The following is a 16,692-nucleotide window of genomic DNA, read 5'->3' on the forward strand; positions in this document are numbered from 1 at the left end:
ATAACCCAAGCCATATAAGGACCGACGCATGACCAAGTGAGCCACGCCGTTTCAACAGTGAAGCAAGTTTAGTACCGTTGCCTGTCGTACGCTGATAGCATGAGCGATACTCTATCATGAATTCTTGCTAGTATAAACTAAAGTTTTGGATTTATTTCAACCTATCACCATTGCAGGCATTTGTCCAAAGAGGACGTTTCTTCGCTGACCGCCCCTGGGTTCAATTGTTTTGCAATCAGACGAAACAAAACGGAATTGTTTTTAAGAAATACGGTCAAGATTTTAAGGTCCAAAAACAGTTCGCACTCAAATATTTACGAGAGTAAGTTAACACTTAACTTGGACATTTTGCAAGTTGCAATCAAATATTTAATAAAATAATAGAGAAAATGACGACGCAAAATCTAAAAAATAGCATAGACATATTGCTACAATTTCAGGTAAGAATTTCGTATGACGATTTAATTCAATTATGGTAAAAGTAACCATTACAGGTTAATTATTTATAAACAACAAAAGTGCAACTTTCTAATATTAGTAGCTCGACAGAAACATTTTAAATTTTACTTTAGCAAACATCGGGTTATTACAATTGAATATTTCTAAAACAATGTAGTACGTTTTCTCGTAAATAGTCTAAGGAAAACTTATGTATATTTTTTAGAAATGGGTTTGGAAAAATGAATATCAAGGACATTATAAACGATGAGGGAGATAGACTTGTAAAGAATTTAGAGCAACTTCAACAGTCTGAAAAACAAATTGATTTTCAGGTTTGTGGGTCTTTGAAAATTTATTGATCATTTTTTATTGTAAAGATACAGGGGTAAACATGTTTATTTTGCCCTTGGAATTCTCGAAAAATATTTATTCGCCGACAGACTGAAAATTGAAGTGAAGCGTTGTGGTTAGAAGCATATTTTAAGTCTATGAAAACCATATTCTGTTACATTATCTCGCTATATATACGACTTAATAGCTCTAGTAGGTTTGGGTTTAGGTAAAATTACAATATTACATGTTTGATCTGTTAAAAGCAGTATACGCCTGATCCATAAACATTATATTTACTTAGGCCTAATGAATACGCCACGCCAAACATAAACCAATACGCCACGCCAAACATAAACCAAAATAAATTTTATCTCATAAAGCACACATTGTGCCAAGCAACGTCCAACGTCATCTGGAAAACAGTCCTGGGAGAACGATTTGAATACGACGATCCAAGGTTCAACACGCTTTTACGAAACTTGACCTTAATGTAAGTACCAATACCATATAAAATATATCTCATGTTGAAATGGAGCATTTAACGAAAAAGAGTAATAGAAAAAGAAAAAAAAAACGGTTTTTCGTAACAACGATGAACAACGATGCTTGAAAGTTCCCTGACGCTGCCAAACATATATCGACCTTAACTCCTAATAAGCCACAGCAGTATATATATTTCGCCAGCTAAGGCATCCTCAGTATATATGCCTTGCACCAGTTGAATTAAATTGATTCGTGATGGATTTTTACATTTTTTACCACGTAAAATTCACGCGCTTAATGTAACGGTAATTAACTTACATCACCGGGACAACGCAAGTGGTCCCTCACAGGTTAAAATTAAACAAAATAAAAAAAATGCCATATTTAACCTGGCAAAGAGTGTTTCGTTAAGTATATATACATTTTTAAATATACACATAAGCTGACTATGATTATGCCATTACTGAAATACTGCTGTCGTGATTTAGGTAATAGCAATTTTTTTGTAAACAAACCTAAACAATCATTACTTTACATTTTTACATAAGTTTAGAGTGGCAACTAAGTTTTATCGCAAAATATTCACAAACAAGAAATCAGAAGTTGGCGTTTTATTGCCATCACAGAATTAAAAGGTCGCCTTGTCGCCAAACAGGTTTTCGGACCCTCAGCATGCGACGAGACAAGGCCTAATCTTTATTTGGAATTTTTTGGCCAAAGTGCCCTACTTCAGTGCAACGATGCAAGCTGTCGACCAAAGAATGCTTCATGTAACAGGTATTGCCATTTAAAACTACTTGTTATTTACGCGCCATATAAAAATAATGATTAATAAACGGTATCTTAATTAAAGTATTTTATATTGGATGTAATCGTAAGGAGTCGACGATGATACTTTAAATACAGGGCTGCAGAATTGGAGCCGGACTCGGGACTCGGGCGTTTTTTTTCAGAAATAGGACACAACTTTAATTTCTTGGTTTAATGTTTCAAATTGATTCTGGAGACCTGAAAAATGCGAATAAACTTACGCTTTTTTGTTAAAATTTTTTTCACATCACTCTTAGAGACCCACATGACAGGTCTATTCTATATCGATTTAATTGTTAAGTACGTTAGTGGACAAAACATCCTTTTCATAAAACAAACCAATAGATACAAAATGTGACGTACTTCCACCAAAGTCGTATGATAAACGATGCAATAATTCATCTATAGGTAAAATGCAGAAAGTAATAGATGAACATAAAAGCAAATTTGACCCGGTAAACATTGAAGACTACATCGATGCATTTCTGCTGAAACAACAAAATGGTACCAAGGGGTTCACGGTAAGATTAGCTGCAATAACCAGTCGCTGCTGTACAGTGTACACGCTAAACTGAGTTTTTTAGTTGTAACGAGCATTTGGGACACTAATTCTAAATAGGCAATAGTTGTCTACTTCAAACCCTCTTGGGTTATTAATTACAGCTGATAAACACCGAAAGTAATATTATACCTTCATAAAAATAATAAAAAATGCTATGCTATAAGAGTGTAAGGGAAGATGCCATATTATTAAAATTGCGACTTATTCCGATAAAATCTCGCTAATAAAAAATGCTTGCAGCTATAACGTAAAGAAAACAAAGAGAAATATTTAATTTTTTTTACATTTAAGTCGTGAGAAATTGTGTTCTAAAAATTCTGAAAAGGCTTGTTTGTACATTGTCCTTTTCTATCAACCGCGTGTTAAACTGATTGAACAATATATTGTGCAGGACATCCAACTAATGACAATGTGTCGTGACTTTTTTGTTGCCGGGGCAGAAAGTACCGCCACTACGCTTACGTGGCTTTTTGTACTTTACCTGAATTACCCGGAGCACCACAAGATCATCGAAGAAGAAATTAAAAATGTTTTGGGTAAGAGATGGGATACAAACAGGGTTGGGAAGTCGGTTAAAATGTCTGACTTCGGCTACATGTGCGATTTCGTCGAGCCCCTAGTCCGGATCAGACTCTACAGCAGGGGCGGGCAACTTTTCCGATTGGCGGGCCAGATATGGGAAAATGAAGTACTTGGCGGGCCGGATTAAGTACTGCCAAATCTTGCCTGTTTTGTCGCATAATGGCGGTTAATGTTGTACTCTTTAAACACGGCCACACTTTCATTGCACATTCAACATGCTGATTACTACCCGACTTGAAGATAAACTAAGTGCAGAACTTAGTAAACCGAAAATCAGTTTGTTTGGAATTTAATGTTATAAGATTACAATATTTCGCTACTAAAAGCATCATAAGTATAATGATTTTAGTAGCGAAATGTGGCGAAATGAGGCCGCGGGCCACAATATCAATTAAGGCTGGAAACTGTCTGCGGGCCGTATGTTGTCCGCCCCTGCTCTACAGCATGCATTCCGTCAATTTACGTAAATGAATACTGTGGATATTGTAATCCACTTATGGGAGTGTCAAATATTTCATCCACTCACAATTCACAAAAAAATATCCACCATATGCTATTCCGCCTTTACAATTTTCAGTTGGCGGCCATATCAGTCGTAAAATGTTATACTGCGCATGCGCACGTCGAAATCGAAACTCGGGTAGTTTTTGTGATCATTTTCGAGTTCCGATTTATCAGTCCGGCTAAGCAGCCCGAATGCAAAGCAATTGAATCAAAAATCTAAAAAAAGGTCGTGTCGTCGTAGGTATGGAAACGTTTAGGAACTGTCCGAAGCTAATTTAAGAGAAAAGGAAATATTTTTTGCAGGATCGGCTGGGACCCCGACTATGGCAAAACGTGCTGAAATGCCATTTACGTGCGCCTTCATTCAAGAGGTCATGAGATATCGCACCGCAATCCCACTGGGTGTCCAGCATTGTACGACGGAAGAAGTAAAACTACGGGAATATGTCATTCCAAAGGGCACAATAGTACGTGGGTTAAAGAAATATTGCAGCTCCAGTCTTCTTGTACTTAAACAGGGTTACTAACAGCAAAACATAAAGCATAGTATAGATGCTCTGTCATGGTATAGTACTTTATCACTCGTTCAAAACTTTAATGCAAGCTTTTAGGTTAGCAGTGATTCTCAAACTGTCTTCCTCGATAATTGCTCGATAAATGCTGCTCCGGAACTTTTTATAATTTTGAAAATTAACTTATTAGTGCAACTAATAGGCATGCAGGCAAACATAAACATCTTTAATACACAATATCCATTAGAAAAATCATGGTATTATAAAATTTGATCATTGCGTTACCGTGCATAAGGGCGATAGTCAAGTTATGATATTATTGTTTTTGAAATTATGTCAAAATTGTTTTTCATTTTATTTCGGTACCGCAGGCTGACAAAGTAGAAGAACAACTGTTTTACATGATGCTTTCAGGCGAAATATTTAGGTTAAATTACCACAGGTTTTACTAATATATACTTATAGTTAACATCAGCATTAGTATAGTTGCACTCATGAAAAATTTAATTTACAAGAAACAAATAGGTCAGTTTTTAAATCAAATTTGACAATACTACATATTGATATTCCTTACGAAAAACATTCTCTAAATTATGTTTTGTTTGTAATAACAATCGAATGTCTAAAACCATATTCAACCCATGTCGGCCTTGACGTGCAGCACCAAGCTGAAAACTTATTGATTTATGGGCGCAAGCTACAATGCTAAAAGGTACTACAATTTACTTCTTTTAAAAATAGCTTTCAATCGATTGTTGTTAGGTGTAAAATAGGTTTTTGGGGGGCAAAGAACTCGTAAGATAGTAATTGAAAGAATGAATAGTGGATAATATTTTATTCCTCAATCAAAACAAGGTTACTATATTTGGTAAGAGGCTACAGTATCATTGGTCAAAGTGACCGATGTCATAAAAAGCATTTTAAACCTAAGACAAAGCACACAACTTAAAAATAAGTACATTTCCTAGACAAAAGGCGCATTAGTAATTTACAACCTGCCTATACTCATCAGGTGATGCCTAATTTGCACGGTGTCAACATGGATCCCAAAGACTGGCCAGAACCGGAACGCTTTGATCCATACAGGCACCTAGACGAAAACGGTCGATTTGTCCATTCCAAAAAAGTGATTCCCTTCTCCATTGGTTCCCGTTCTTGCATCGGTGAAAGTATGGGCCGTACCGAAGTCTTCCTGATCTTCGTGAAGATCTTGCAAAACTTCAAGATCCGTGGTGCAGGTGGCCGACCACCAGCGCTGGACAAGGAAGTAATCACTTCCTTCGTCGCCCCGCAAGAATGCTTAGTCGCGCTGACGCCGCGCTATTAGAATGGATACGACCGGAATTTTTTTAAGGGGGTGTTTTAACGGCTGCTGTTAACCCTGTACAGTATTGTACCACACCCAGGGAAGGAAAACCTAATAATGATTGATATTTTGTAAGTGCCTTGACCTAGAGTTCTTTCAGGTTCTTTTTAGAGTTCTTTTCAGGTTCTAATTTTTTTCGAGTTAAATCACAGCTTTTCATTTTTTCGTTTACTGAGGTGAGATTAATGATTAACGAATTTACAAGATTACGAAAAGCTTTAAACTTTGATTATATGAGATAAAAATATATTTTCAGCCCTTTTTTTACAAATTGATTTACGTAACAGCACGTCCTTTATTTTAGTATATCGTGGTTACATTTGAAACATGTATAAAGTGTAGGTATAGTGTTGATTGTCGAAACAAAAATACCATTCAATGATTCATGCTCATAATACGTGTTGGATTTGTAAATACAAAACATTTTTTTTATTTAATTGGTGTATAATTGCACCTCGCGCAACCCTTTGCTTAAAATACATTGCGAAATACATATTTACATTTACATTTTTTAACATGTAACCTTAAGAATAAACTCTCGCAATAGTTCTGTAAAATGTTAATTAATAGGTGAGATCTCTACGGAAAGATTGGTAATTTTTAGTGTGCCATTTTGTCGGTATTAAGTTAGGTACTTTGTATGCTCACAAGGTTATTTTTAATTCTACTACACAGATATATGAAAATTGCATTTTTGTCATCTCATTTTTCAAATGAATTTTAAATCAATTTCGAGTAATGCAACAAAACAGGAAGAGTTAATCGCAAATATTTTACCATAACCTATGTAACAGCATCACCACGCGGTGGATTATCTAAAATATATTTCCGCTAGGTGAAAAATATATTAATTTTTTTGTAAGGGATTATAGAATGATAATTTAATGATATGCGTTCTAATCAAATGGAGTGGTTTCATTTGAGCTTAGCATTTTGAAAACTCCAGTTTGAAAGAAATGGGACTCGTTCTGAATAACGTTAACGTAAAACAAAATAAACCAGTGATTTACAATCTCTAGTGAATTAAAACAAAGTTTGCTTCGGGTTAACCAGAAATACAGTAAAATCGGTCTTTCAAGTCTTACAGCAGTCGACAGTAATTAATAGAGGCCAATCTTTTGACTAACAATATGCTAGACGCTACCCGTAAGATATAATTAAGTAGACTAAAACTTTTCGTGCTTAAGTAATCTAAAACTGTGCCACATATTAATCAACTAAATGTTGAGATCACCTCTGATGATATATGTTAGTTTTGTCAAAAATTATTTAAGCTTAACCTATTGATTCGGTTTGAATCTATTTATCTAGTTAATATAGATTTCATATCAAACATTCTTAAATTTGATTTTTTAAGGAGCTTTACGTTTCAGTATCGAATTACATCTAAATTCCTGTAAGAAAAATCTTGGAGCACGGTTTCTTCGCCCGTTTAAAGGGTTCAGAGACTTTTTGTAACAAAATGTTCCATGCAGCCGCGCAAACTATTAACTTGTGTATGTGCTTGGGGTCCACATTGTTATCTAAACAGACATGGCGGACCACAAGCAAAGGCAAATTAAGACGCGCTGGGCTGAATGAAGGGTCTTATGGTGGCTATAGATGTTACAGTTGGCTGGGGATCATTCAAATTGTGTGCAGCGAAGGATTGTCACCTTGACGTAAGTTGTCCGTTCAACATTACATGTCGCTTTATCAACCCCGAGACAAGCAATAACCGTGGCTTCATTTCACAATATAAAACAGCTATAGATTACACAACACTAATTTGTGGTCCCTGTTTGTCTTGACATGAAATCAAAGCGCAAAGCGACCGGTTGATTTTATAACAATCTTTGGTGATAGTTCTTCCTATAGAATACACATAGTGTCTGCAAGGGTTTCTGTTTATTTATACTGAGCATCTTTTTCAACTCTGTGCTTTGGTTAAACTTGTTATCTGATGATCTGCATGACGTGCTGTCACAAAATGTCCAAGATTTTTGCAAAAGATCCGGTATACTGATGAGTGATGACGCTTGAATATCCGTTATTATATGAAATAGCAGTGGTAGAGCGACGAAGAATCATAAAATATCGTTGTTAAACACGCCCCAGCTATGTGCATGTATCATGTAGCTGCCAATAAGCACATACAACCAGACTTGGATAGATAATTATTTATGTATTTAGTTCGTTGTTTATATGCTGTTATAATATAATTTGTAAATTGCTTTTAGGATCTAAATCTCGTTCTATTTTAAATTTCGTTTCGACCAAAATGCTACTTTGTTCAAGGCTTATATTTTTAGTCGGGAAAATAAAAATGATTCTTCTTCAGATTTTACTGTAATTTCTATTTTTTGCGAATTTGATAATTTTATGATTGTAAATCTAATTTTTTAATTCTATATTCTATTCCAAATTAGAAGATCCAAAAAAAAAATCTACTTGTACCTACAAATAAATTTACGACAGTTTTGAAATTCAACACATTATCACCCCTAAAAAACAAAAAACAAAAAAACTTGTCTCAAGAACGCAAATGAGCTCAACGTTGTCTGGTTTTATTAATCTTTGAAGTCTTCAACCTGTTTGACTCACTGCGGTCTTGCACCTACGCAAACGACTTGTTGAGCGATTTTGCCTTGGGCAAAAAAACAAGTTTCAATCAAGACGGATTCGAACACATCGCAATGAGAGTTATTCTATGTTGATAAACTCGCACACGGCGTCAATATACAACGCAATGCACATTAAAGCTTTGCGCACGCTGCTAATGTATTTCCTGGCGCGTTTTCATACTGTGATTGAAGACAATATATAACGGGTTGCTTCAATTTTATCCTGAATGTAAAGCTTCAGCTATTAACGAAACCATGCAAAAAGGCACGTATTATTCCTTCCTTCCAAACAACAAATGCATGTCAATTTTTAATACCTGTCGATCCTCTTTGCTTACTGAGTTCTGTGCAACTCGTTTCAGCTATAAAACCATGTAATAAATATCATTTTTATTGTTATGTTTGTTTTAGTTGTTTTGAGTTTCAAAAAATGTGGTTTCGGGAATATCTATAGAAAGCTTGCATGTAATGGTGCATTTTTCCAAATCCAATGGCTAAGTTTGTACGAGGGTTTTATGAGCATCTTAGAAATGACTATATGTAGAGAGGATGGGTCAGGTTGGGTATTTTACTTCATTATACTTTTTGTAAGTACTTCTGCTTAAGACTGCGCATTTCGAGCTATATTATTATTTAGTGATTCTACGCGGGCCACACACATCAGCCAGAGGCTGGTCTAGGATTTTTCTTTTGCGCCTGAATCTTTTTTAGCGATGACGTCACAGAGAAACGCGCTAATTTAGCGTCTCCAGCTACTAACTTTAGGAAAGCTCCATTTGACAATCGAAGTCGTGCTAAATAAGCAACTGAATTCAAGTATAAAGTTCGCGCGACCAGTGATAAAAAATCCGTTTGTTAAGTTTAATCGACAAAGTTTTGCTATAGATTCTAGAAGAATGTGACGCATTTTGGAAGCAAAATGGTTCGCGCTTCGTTTGATATAGTGGTATTCATGAAGATTATTTTGGTATTCTGTATAAAAAAAGAAAATTCCAATTTCAAGTCAATAAAACGATATACATTTGTATAAAATATGTTTGTAAAACTTTCACTAGAGAATACCATGGTACGTACGACAGCTTTTTGGTAAAATTTCGCAAATAGAGGTAAAATGTGTCGTAAAGTCAAGAAAGAATGCAATTTTTGTATTCACTTGTTAAAAAAGTAAGTTTAAGGGCACCATAGGGACATTGATACAGAGGGTGTCACGCATTATCTTTTTGTTTAATCATACATGACAAAGGCTGCTATAGAATATTCCGTGTCTTCTTGAACTTGCCAACGTGATCTCTTAAAATGCCAAACACTCCCTAAAACTCAGTACCTCCACACCTCGGAAAGCGATAACATGATATGCCGGCGCTCTGCCTTTGCGCTAAAAGGTTTCTGCATCTCTTATGCAACAATGCATTATAACTTCACGCCTCTTTTCACTGCTGCAAAACACGTCTCCGAAGCTTATTTCAAAGAGATTGTTGATTTGATCTAAATTGCGACCTCGCTGCAGATTGCGGATCGTTCGAAATCACGCCCTAATGTTTCCGAAGATGTATTCTATCTTCATCTCAATCTGTCCATCACAAATAGGAGTGCCGATTGCAAAAGCACTTGTATCCATATGAATCACACTCATCGGTCTTAATTACGATCAAACATTAACTTGAGGAAATGGAGAAATAGATACAATCCGAATGTGCAGTAAAATTAAAGTTGATATTACCCATACAACCAATAGCGGGGTTTTGTTTCTTGTCCCTTTCTCATCTCAGGCTGTCTAGAGCCAAAAAAGCTATACAAGTGCCAACAACCAAAATATTTTACCATTCTCTGCTGGTATTACAGCTAAACCGTAAATATATACCTTTAAAATATTGTCAAGGTGTTAAGTTGTCGTGTAATGCATCGTTAAATAACGCCTAAGTGTTTCGTTGCCAAACTTTCAGTCCCGCCTGCTACCAAAATATACAAAAACTATATTTTGCATTAGGTTGGACTGCGTATAGACTTAACATGTAAACCAGGTTGACCATTACTGGGTGTTCGTAATCGCAGGGTTATAAACTCACACTGGATATTATGAAATGAAAGTATGATTGTCATTGCTTAGTGGTAATGTACTTCAACAACGTTAGTTGCCATGTAATCGGCAACACAAGGACGACTTTTGCCTGGAGCTTTAGTTTAGCATTTCTAAAGCGACAGAAAGGGCATTTGCGGCGATCTTATTCGGGATAAGCTCAGACAACTGCAGCTGGTAACACACACGTATTCCTATTGGTTTAAGTAAACGCCAAGCAATAATGGTCTGGCATATTTCCATAGAAGTAAAAAAAATGCTCAAAGTCCTTATTAGGCGAGTTTCAGCGCATAACGCGAATAGAACAAAAGTATCGTAAGCTCTATTAATTGCACAAGTTTGCAAAAATTGGCTGTCATGACATTCACATAAGGGTGTTAACCTACATGAGGAACATAAAATATCATACCCGAATAAGACTAGAAAACATTTCTCGCCCTAAAAATTCTCATTCTCGCGCTATAATCATTGGCGCCTTAATACCCTTATTTAGCAAAGCTGGGTGGTTAACTGCGGGTAGTACACCAGCTATAATCGGAAAGGTTCGAAGCATCCGCTCACATTTCTGTGACGTCATTAATCACTTTAAGTACGGGATTGAGGCTTTTTGACATTAAACTAGACTTTCTCCGTATCGTAAAGCACCATTATCGTTCTTCACCATTTACACCAAAGTTAGTTCAATATTTTCCACAAGTTGATTATCATGAAATTTACAAAACGATGTCAAAATTGTGCCTTGTTAAGTTAAACCGAACAGGACTAGAAAATTTATACCGAAAAAACGACTGGAAAAGGGCAAAATTTGTATTTGCATCGATGTCTTAAATTAGAAAAAATGTCATGTGATTTTGTCAACCGACAGATGAGAGTCTATTCCTCTAACACGCCCACCCTTATTGTGGAGTTAGTAAAGCGCATTTTAATCTTGAATAGGCGCAAACAGGTGTGCAGTGTGCTTGTTGTAAATTGCTTTGCTACAAAGAGAACTTACGACGAGTTCTGAGCAAAGAGTGGTATTGTGTTAATTTGAGTTGAGCAATAAGGAATTACAGTATTATTCGTAGTATAGCTGGGAGTCTGTACATCACCGCTTAATCGCATAGCCTGAAACATGGGAGCCTATACACAATACACCTATATTCTCTAAAAATCATTTAAGAGACGCAAGGATTTTGCACCACCTTGTTTGACATTTGTTTGTCTTCACAAGCGATCGAACACATTTTATCAGTCTTGACTTGGGAAATAAACAGTGTATTTCGTCAACTGTAAGATAAGAGCCTATATGCGTAACACGTCCATTCTTCTTTTGGAGTCAGTAAAGCGCTTATTAACGTGAAAAAGACGCAACTCGATGTTCTTTAGTGACGGAATCAATATTCTTAGCGGCAAAGACAACTTAGGACGAAATCTGGGCAAAAAGGAGTATGGCGTTTTTTTAATTAAGCCAAAATCAGTTGCGGTGTTAATCCTTATTAGCTGGGAGTAGCCTGTACGTCAGTCTTAATCACATCACTAGAAAGATGATAGCCTATACACAATACGCCCATATATTTCTGAGGGCGTCAGTTAAGCGCTTAGCAAAATCGAAGAGACGCAACGAGTCTGCATCAACTTGCTTAACATGCGTTTGCACACGCAAGCGATCGAACACGTGAGCGCCTTGACGGAATACCCGCAAATGACCGGGTAACTTTGAGATAAACGCAGCTGCACTTTGGCGATATCGGGCTTTCTATCTCAATTGACAGATCCAAGGCCAGATTAGTCGGCCACGAACACCGCTGTTGACGTGGCGCACCTTGCAAATGCGGGATTCGAAGCACATATCGTCAGCAGAACTTGAGAGCAGCCTAAACATCAGATTTGCGGTTGTAAGTGCTCCGCGCGTCTGATACATCGCTGTTGAGATAGCTTATTTAGAAAGTGGTCTCTGATTGTTTTTTCTATAGGCACTGCGTTCGTTATAAGGTTACTCATTTAACGTGGTGACATTTCGAGCGCCGACACTTCGGACGGGCCACGTATAGCAAAACCTCAAGGGAAACCGGTTCTTCGGCTTTTTCGCCGTATTAAAGGGGTGTTATTTTTTGGAAAAATTCAAATCTGACAATTCGTTTGAAAGAAAGTCGCGCTTTATGTGACAGTCGGACTTCCATAAGGATGTGAACTGTGTTCTGCACTATTTTATATAAGGCGCTTAAAGAAGGGATAGCTTTGATCTTTAACAATTGGTTCCATTTTTTAATTTACTAATTACAATAAAACTAATGATGGTGCAACTTTAATATATAAATATTCTTATAAGGCAAAATACACAGTCTTTTTTGCGACTTTTGTATTACGAGTTGTACCTTGTTTTTTTACTAGAAGTTATCGACGCGCGAAAACCTTTGTTCAAGGGCTACTTTATTGAAGGGTTTGCAAGTTGTGGGTTAAATGGCTATAATGAAAGCAGGCCATTGACTTTTAATTGTATTCTACTTTACATAGTTTTTGTAAACGAAATTTGAATCGTTTGCGAACTTTTGATTTCAGACTTTGTAAATGTCGAAATAAAATATATTTTAAAGAAAATTGCATTACAAACTGATAACGTCAAAGAATATACTTAACAAAAGCAAAGATGGCATCTTGAAGCTTGTTATAAGACTGAGGTTTATGACACATTTTGTGTAAAATTCCATTCGCGCTTATTAAACTTTGCGTCTGCATTTTATTCGTAATTCGCAGGCTCATTACCGGTTCAAAGACATCACACAAATGTGATTTCCTTATAGTATACCCAGTTTAGACGTATACGTATTCTTCTTTGCTTCTGTACAGGAAATAATTTCATTATTCTGACTATACAAAATGAAGGTTCTTCTGATCATCGCCTTGGCCGCTTTGGCCTACTCACAAGGTATGACAACACTCACATATTAATTTAAATATATATTTATATATATATATATAAACTGTCTAAGTATTACAACCTGTACTGTCGAAAAGAAGATTGCGACAGACCAATATCGAAAATTTGAACGTTTAAATTTATTATCGTAACTACGCCGCAGTTTTTATATCAATTTAAGCTCGTTATGGCGGATATGGCAAATTTGAACCTCATCACAACGAAAATCCCTTGATTGGTCAGTGATTTCCGTTATCCTCTATAAAGGCTTTTTGTGTATGCTACTTTTTGTGTATGCTACAAGCCTCATTGATTAAGTAAAATCGGATTGTTATTTTTTGAGTGATACATTTCGAGTCATAAACTCGTTCGCACTGGGCAAACATTTTACACGTTCGCACTGGGCAAACACGTTTCGTACAACTCTGCATATTTGTGCTTTGTAGACATCATAGTGACCGAATGCTGGAAGGGAGAGTCGATCAACGGAGTTGGAAATTTCACTCTTGTCTCATGCTCGTTTGCCAACGTAAATATTAAACGCCTAAAAAGATTGACTTGTTTTTGAAACCGCACTTGTTTTTGAAACCGTTTTAATTAAAATATATACTATAACTGATTGGGTCTTTAGCAGGTTTAACTGATTGTTAGATCGTAGTTAAAATAAACAAACAACCCAAAGAACTATTCTTAAGCATGAAAAAAACTTAAAATTGTTTTTTCAGCAATTTTCCTAAGTTCACATTTTCCGAAAAAACGCCAAAAAGCAATGTATATATGATCCCTTAACATTATTGAACAAATAGAGCTAAGCAAAAATTGATTTGTTGTTTCGATAACTCCACGATGAATCATCATAAGCAAAGCCAGTAACTAACTTTCATCAGGAATTAAATTTGATCATAATTAACACCAAAAGTATTACCGTACATTGAATAATTTACATACCTGATGAAAATTAGTTGGAATGATTGAAAAAATCTTCAACGAAAAAAAAACGACCAGTAATACAAGGACCCGGTGATTATTTACAGACCACCCACACATTGGGAGAGTCGTGCCAAACCAAAATCGAAAGCAACCAGGGAATGGTAAAGATCGACCGCGACTGCAAGGCCACGGACGCTTGTGAGAATAACGCGGCAAACAACCCGAGCCAGTGTTACTCGGCAGAAGCCATCGCGAAGGACGTAAGTTACCAGCTCGAAAAAAGCCGGGTCGAATTTGACTGAGTGTGTGGCGTGTTCACAAGCTTTGTGTTGATGGTTCCACGATTGCGTGATACTTGGTTTAGCATTACCCTTGCCCCCGACGCAATGTTTTCATGGGATTGGTTTCACGGTGACGTATTTTCATGGGAATTTGTTGTACAATACCGTTTTTTACGGCACTGTTTTTTCACGGGATCTGCTGGTTTCACGACTCTTTTCACGCCGCCATTTTCTAACGGGGATTTGATTTCACGATGCCGTTTTGCAGTACTTTGTTTCCTAATACTTTTTATGCGAAATTTTTGTTACAGAATTTGGTTTCACAATACTCTTTTTCACGTTTACACAGGGCTCTGCTCTCACGCTTCCGCGATTTCACAGTGTCATGTTTTTTCGAAACTGTGTTTCGTAATACTTTTTTTTTTTTATCCTACCTGGTGTTTAAGGGACCAAGTTCTGCAAAGCCGGTTTGCACGTGACTGGTCTTTATGTGACGGCATGCTTTTACGTGTCCACTGTCCAGTCATTACGTGCCAGTCTTTCACCAATGGAAAGCTGATTTTTAAATCGAAATAGTTTGTCGGTTGCTAGAGTTTGGATTTTCAAAATTTCCAAGCATAAGTTAGGGTTATGTGCTCACTGGCCGATTGGGATTGGCTAGACATAGCATAAAAATCCTGTTTCGTTGAGCTTTTGCACCGTCTGATCTAGTCAAATCGTAAAAGCAAAGAAAACAAAACTCCAGCTCAGAAGGGTTTTTCTTCACACCACTTCTGTTTGACAATTTAAAAGTTGCCCACTAAAAAATTGATGCTTTTCAGGTTCGCGTTTGCTTCTACTGCTGCAAAGAAACCCAGTGCAACATCTTCGACGATATCATCGAAGTCGTCGAGGTCGTCTAAATGCGAGAGGCAATGTGCGATCGAGCGCTGGATTTGACAATCTTTCTGAATCGTTCGTCGAACCTTCTCGAATGGTTGTTTGTTCTATCGCGAATAAAAATCGGTCGATAGCAAAACAAAAATGTTCGGTTATAAGTTTTTTAGCAAGAAAAAAAAAATCTAATACAACGTTGATCCTTAGCGCATCTTTCAGCAAAATATTTACACATACTACAGCACTATACAAAAGTAGTTGTCTTTGTTTATTTAAAAGCTATAACCAATTTAATCCACTTTGGAGCATAATGGTTGGAGGTTGTAGTAAGACGTAATAAGAATATCAAAGCCCATACAGAAGTAGGTATCATTTACAATTATACAATATTACAATTTAATCCAGTTTTGTATAAAAAGATTAAAATTCTGAGTTGCTTAGGGTTATGCAATAAAAATGTTCAACGTAATACAAATCTAGAGGGACTGGCCTGCCAAAGATATTTATTAGCGCTTGAGCAAGCCACCACGAAATAAACGCAAAGCGTGTAACTTCTGGGTTTAGCAGTAGCAGTAATGACTGTATAACGCTGTACACAAAAATGATTATCTGTATTAGAGTCTTAATGCCAAGTGTCACCGCGAATTTAAAGGAGAATTGTAAACCACAGCAAGACACGTCACCAAGCCGCACATAACGGTTTAAGGTTATGATTTTATTGAATTGCATGCATATGCACGACGAATCAAAAGGAAAAGTTTCAAGTCCTAAGGATAATTCTTGGCACAAAACAGAATGCAGGAAAACATAAATAAAAATTAATTTTTTTGTCGAAAAAAATGCACAATTCCGGTTTGACCACTTCATACGATGTTACACTGCAGATGACGTTGTTACACCAAACTGCGGCTAGCTCAATAACTTTTGCAAGCTATTACGTCAAGAGCTTATGCCAGCAAGCATATTATTCGTCATTAAAATCAGTAATGTCCTTTATTTTTACGGATATTAATTTCATAACAAAAATGCGGCAAAACCGTTTATCCTAGCAATTTTGGAAAGAAGTTAGCAATTGTGCAAAGAGTGATTTTTTTTCGACAATATAAAACTCGTACCTCAAAGACCAGCCTGCGGCAACAATTTGTTATTTTAAAAGGCAGCGAAAAAGAAACATACTATAAAATATATTATAGTATATATACCCAGCAAAACTGAGATATGCTACCTCAAACAAGTAAAAAATATTCTTGGCCCCACCTAACAATGAGTCTATCGTTAAAATTCAACCATAACGAAAGAATCATATTTTTTATAGAATTAGGTTTTATCCGAAGTATAATATGATCACCGATTACAGTTCAAATATACAAGCTGTAGAAACGTACATTCGCGCCCAATTGGTGCTAGACGTTTGTTTCTTTATAGTTCGAGCT

The 16,692-nt window shown here is 36.4% G+C and overlaps 2 protein-coding genes across 2 annotated transcripts; both read left to right on the forward strand.

Annotated features, from left to right (window-relative positions):
• The first annotated feature begins 1,997 nt into the window (after window positions 1-1,997).
• Window positions 1,998-5,554, forward strand: LOC146139394 (cytochrome P450 2C44-like). The gene is made up of 5 exons (XM_083392424.1): window positions 1,998-2,034; window positions 2,476-2,588; window positions 3,021-3,165; window positions 4,019-4,182; window positions 5,240-5,554. Exons 1-5 carry the CDS (start codon window positions 1,998-2,000, stop codon window positions 5,552-5,554), a joined length of 774 nt encoding a protein of 257 aa, XP_083248550.1.
• A 7,578-nt stretch (window positions 5,555-13,132) lies between these two features.
• On the forward strand, window positions 13,133-15,407 carry LOC146139395 (uncharacterized). The gene is made up of 4 exons (XM_083392425.1): window positions 13,133-13,181; window positions 13,619-13,701; window positions 14,207-14,362; window positions 15,205-15,407. The coding sequence occupies exons 1-4, from the start codon at window positions 13,133-13,135 to the stop codon at window positions 15,283-15,285; spliced, it is 369 nt and encodes a 122-aa protein (XP_083248551.1). The 3' UTR covers window positions 15,286-15,407.
• Window positions 15,408-16,692: the final 1,285 nt, after the last annotated feature.

The sequence above is a fragment of the Ascidiella aspersa genome, chromosome 6, assembly GCF_963924565.1.
Source record: "Ascidiella aspersa chromosome 6, kaAscAspe10.2, whole genome shotgun sequence".
Taxonomy (NCBI): Eukaryota; Metazoa; Chordata; class Ascidiacea; order Phlebobranchia; family Ascidiidae; genus Ascidiella; species Ascidiella aspersa.

What these genes read in the sequence shown, in the direction of transcription:
- LOC146139394 (XM_083392424.1), top strand. Translation starts at nt 1,998, where the DNA reads ATGCAAGCTGTCGACCAAAGAATGCTTCATGTAACAG. An exon ending in ATGGTACCAAGGGGTTCACG is followed by an intron (nt 2,589 to 3,020) that starts GTAAGATTAGCT and finishes TATATTGTGCAG; the next exon opens with GACATCCAACTAATGACAAT. An exon ending in AGAAATTAAAAATGTTTTGG is followed by an intron (nt 3,166 to 4,018) that starts GTAAGAGATGGG and finishes TATTTTTTGCAG; the next exon opens with GATCGGCTGGGACCCCGACT.
- LOC146139395 (XM_083392425.1), top strand. Translation starts at nt 13,133, where the DNA reads ATGAAGGTTCTTCTGATCATCGCCTTGGCCGCTTTGGCCTACTCACAA. An exon ending in CGCTTTGGCCTACTCACAAG is followed by an intron (nt 13,182 to 13,618) that starts GTATGACAACAC and finishes TGTGCTTTGTAG; the next exon opens with ACATCATAGTGACCGAATGC. An exon ending in CAGAAGCCATCGCGAAGGAC is followed by an intron (nt 14,363 to 15,204) that starts GTAAGTTACCAG and finishes GATGCTTTTCAG; the next exon opens with GTTCGCGTTTGCTTCTACTG.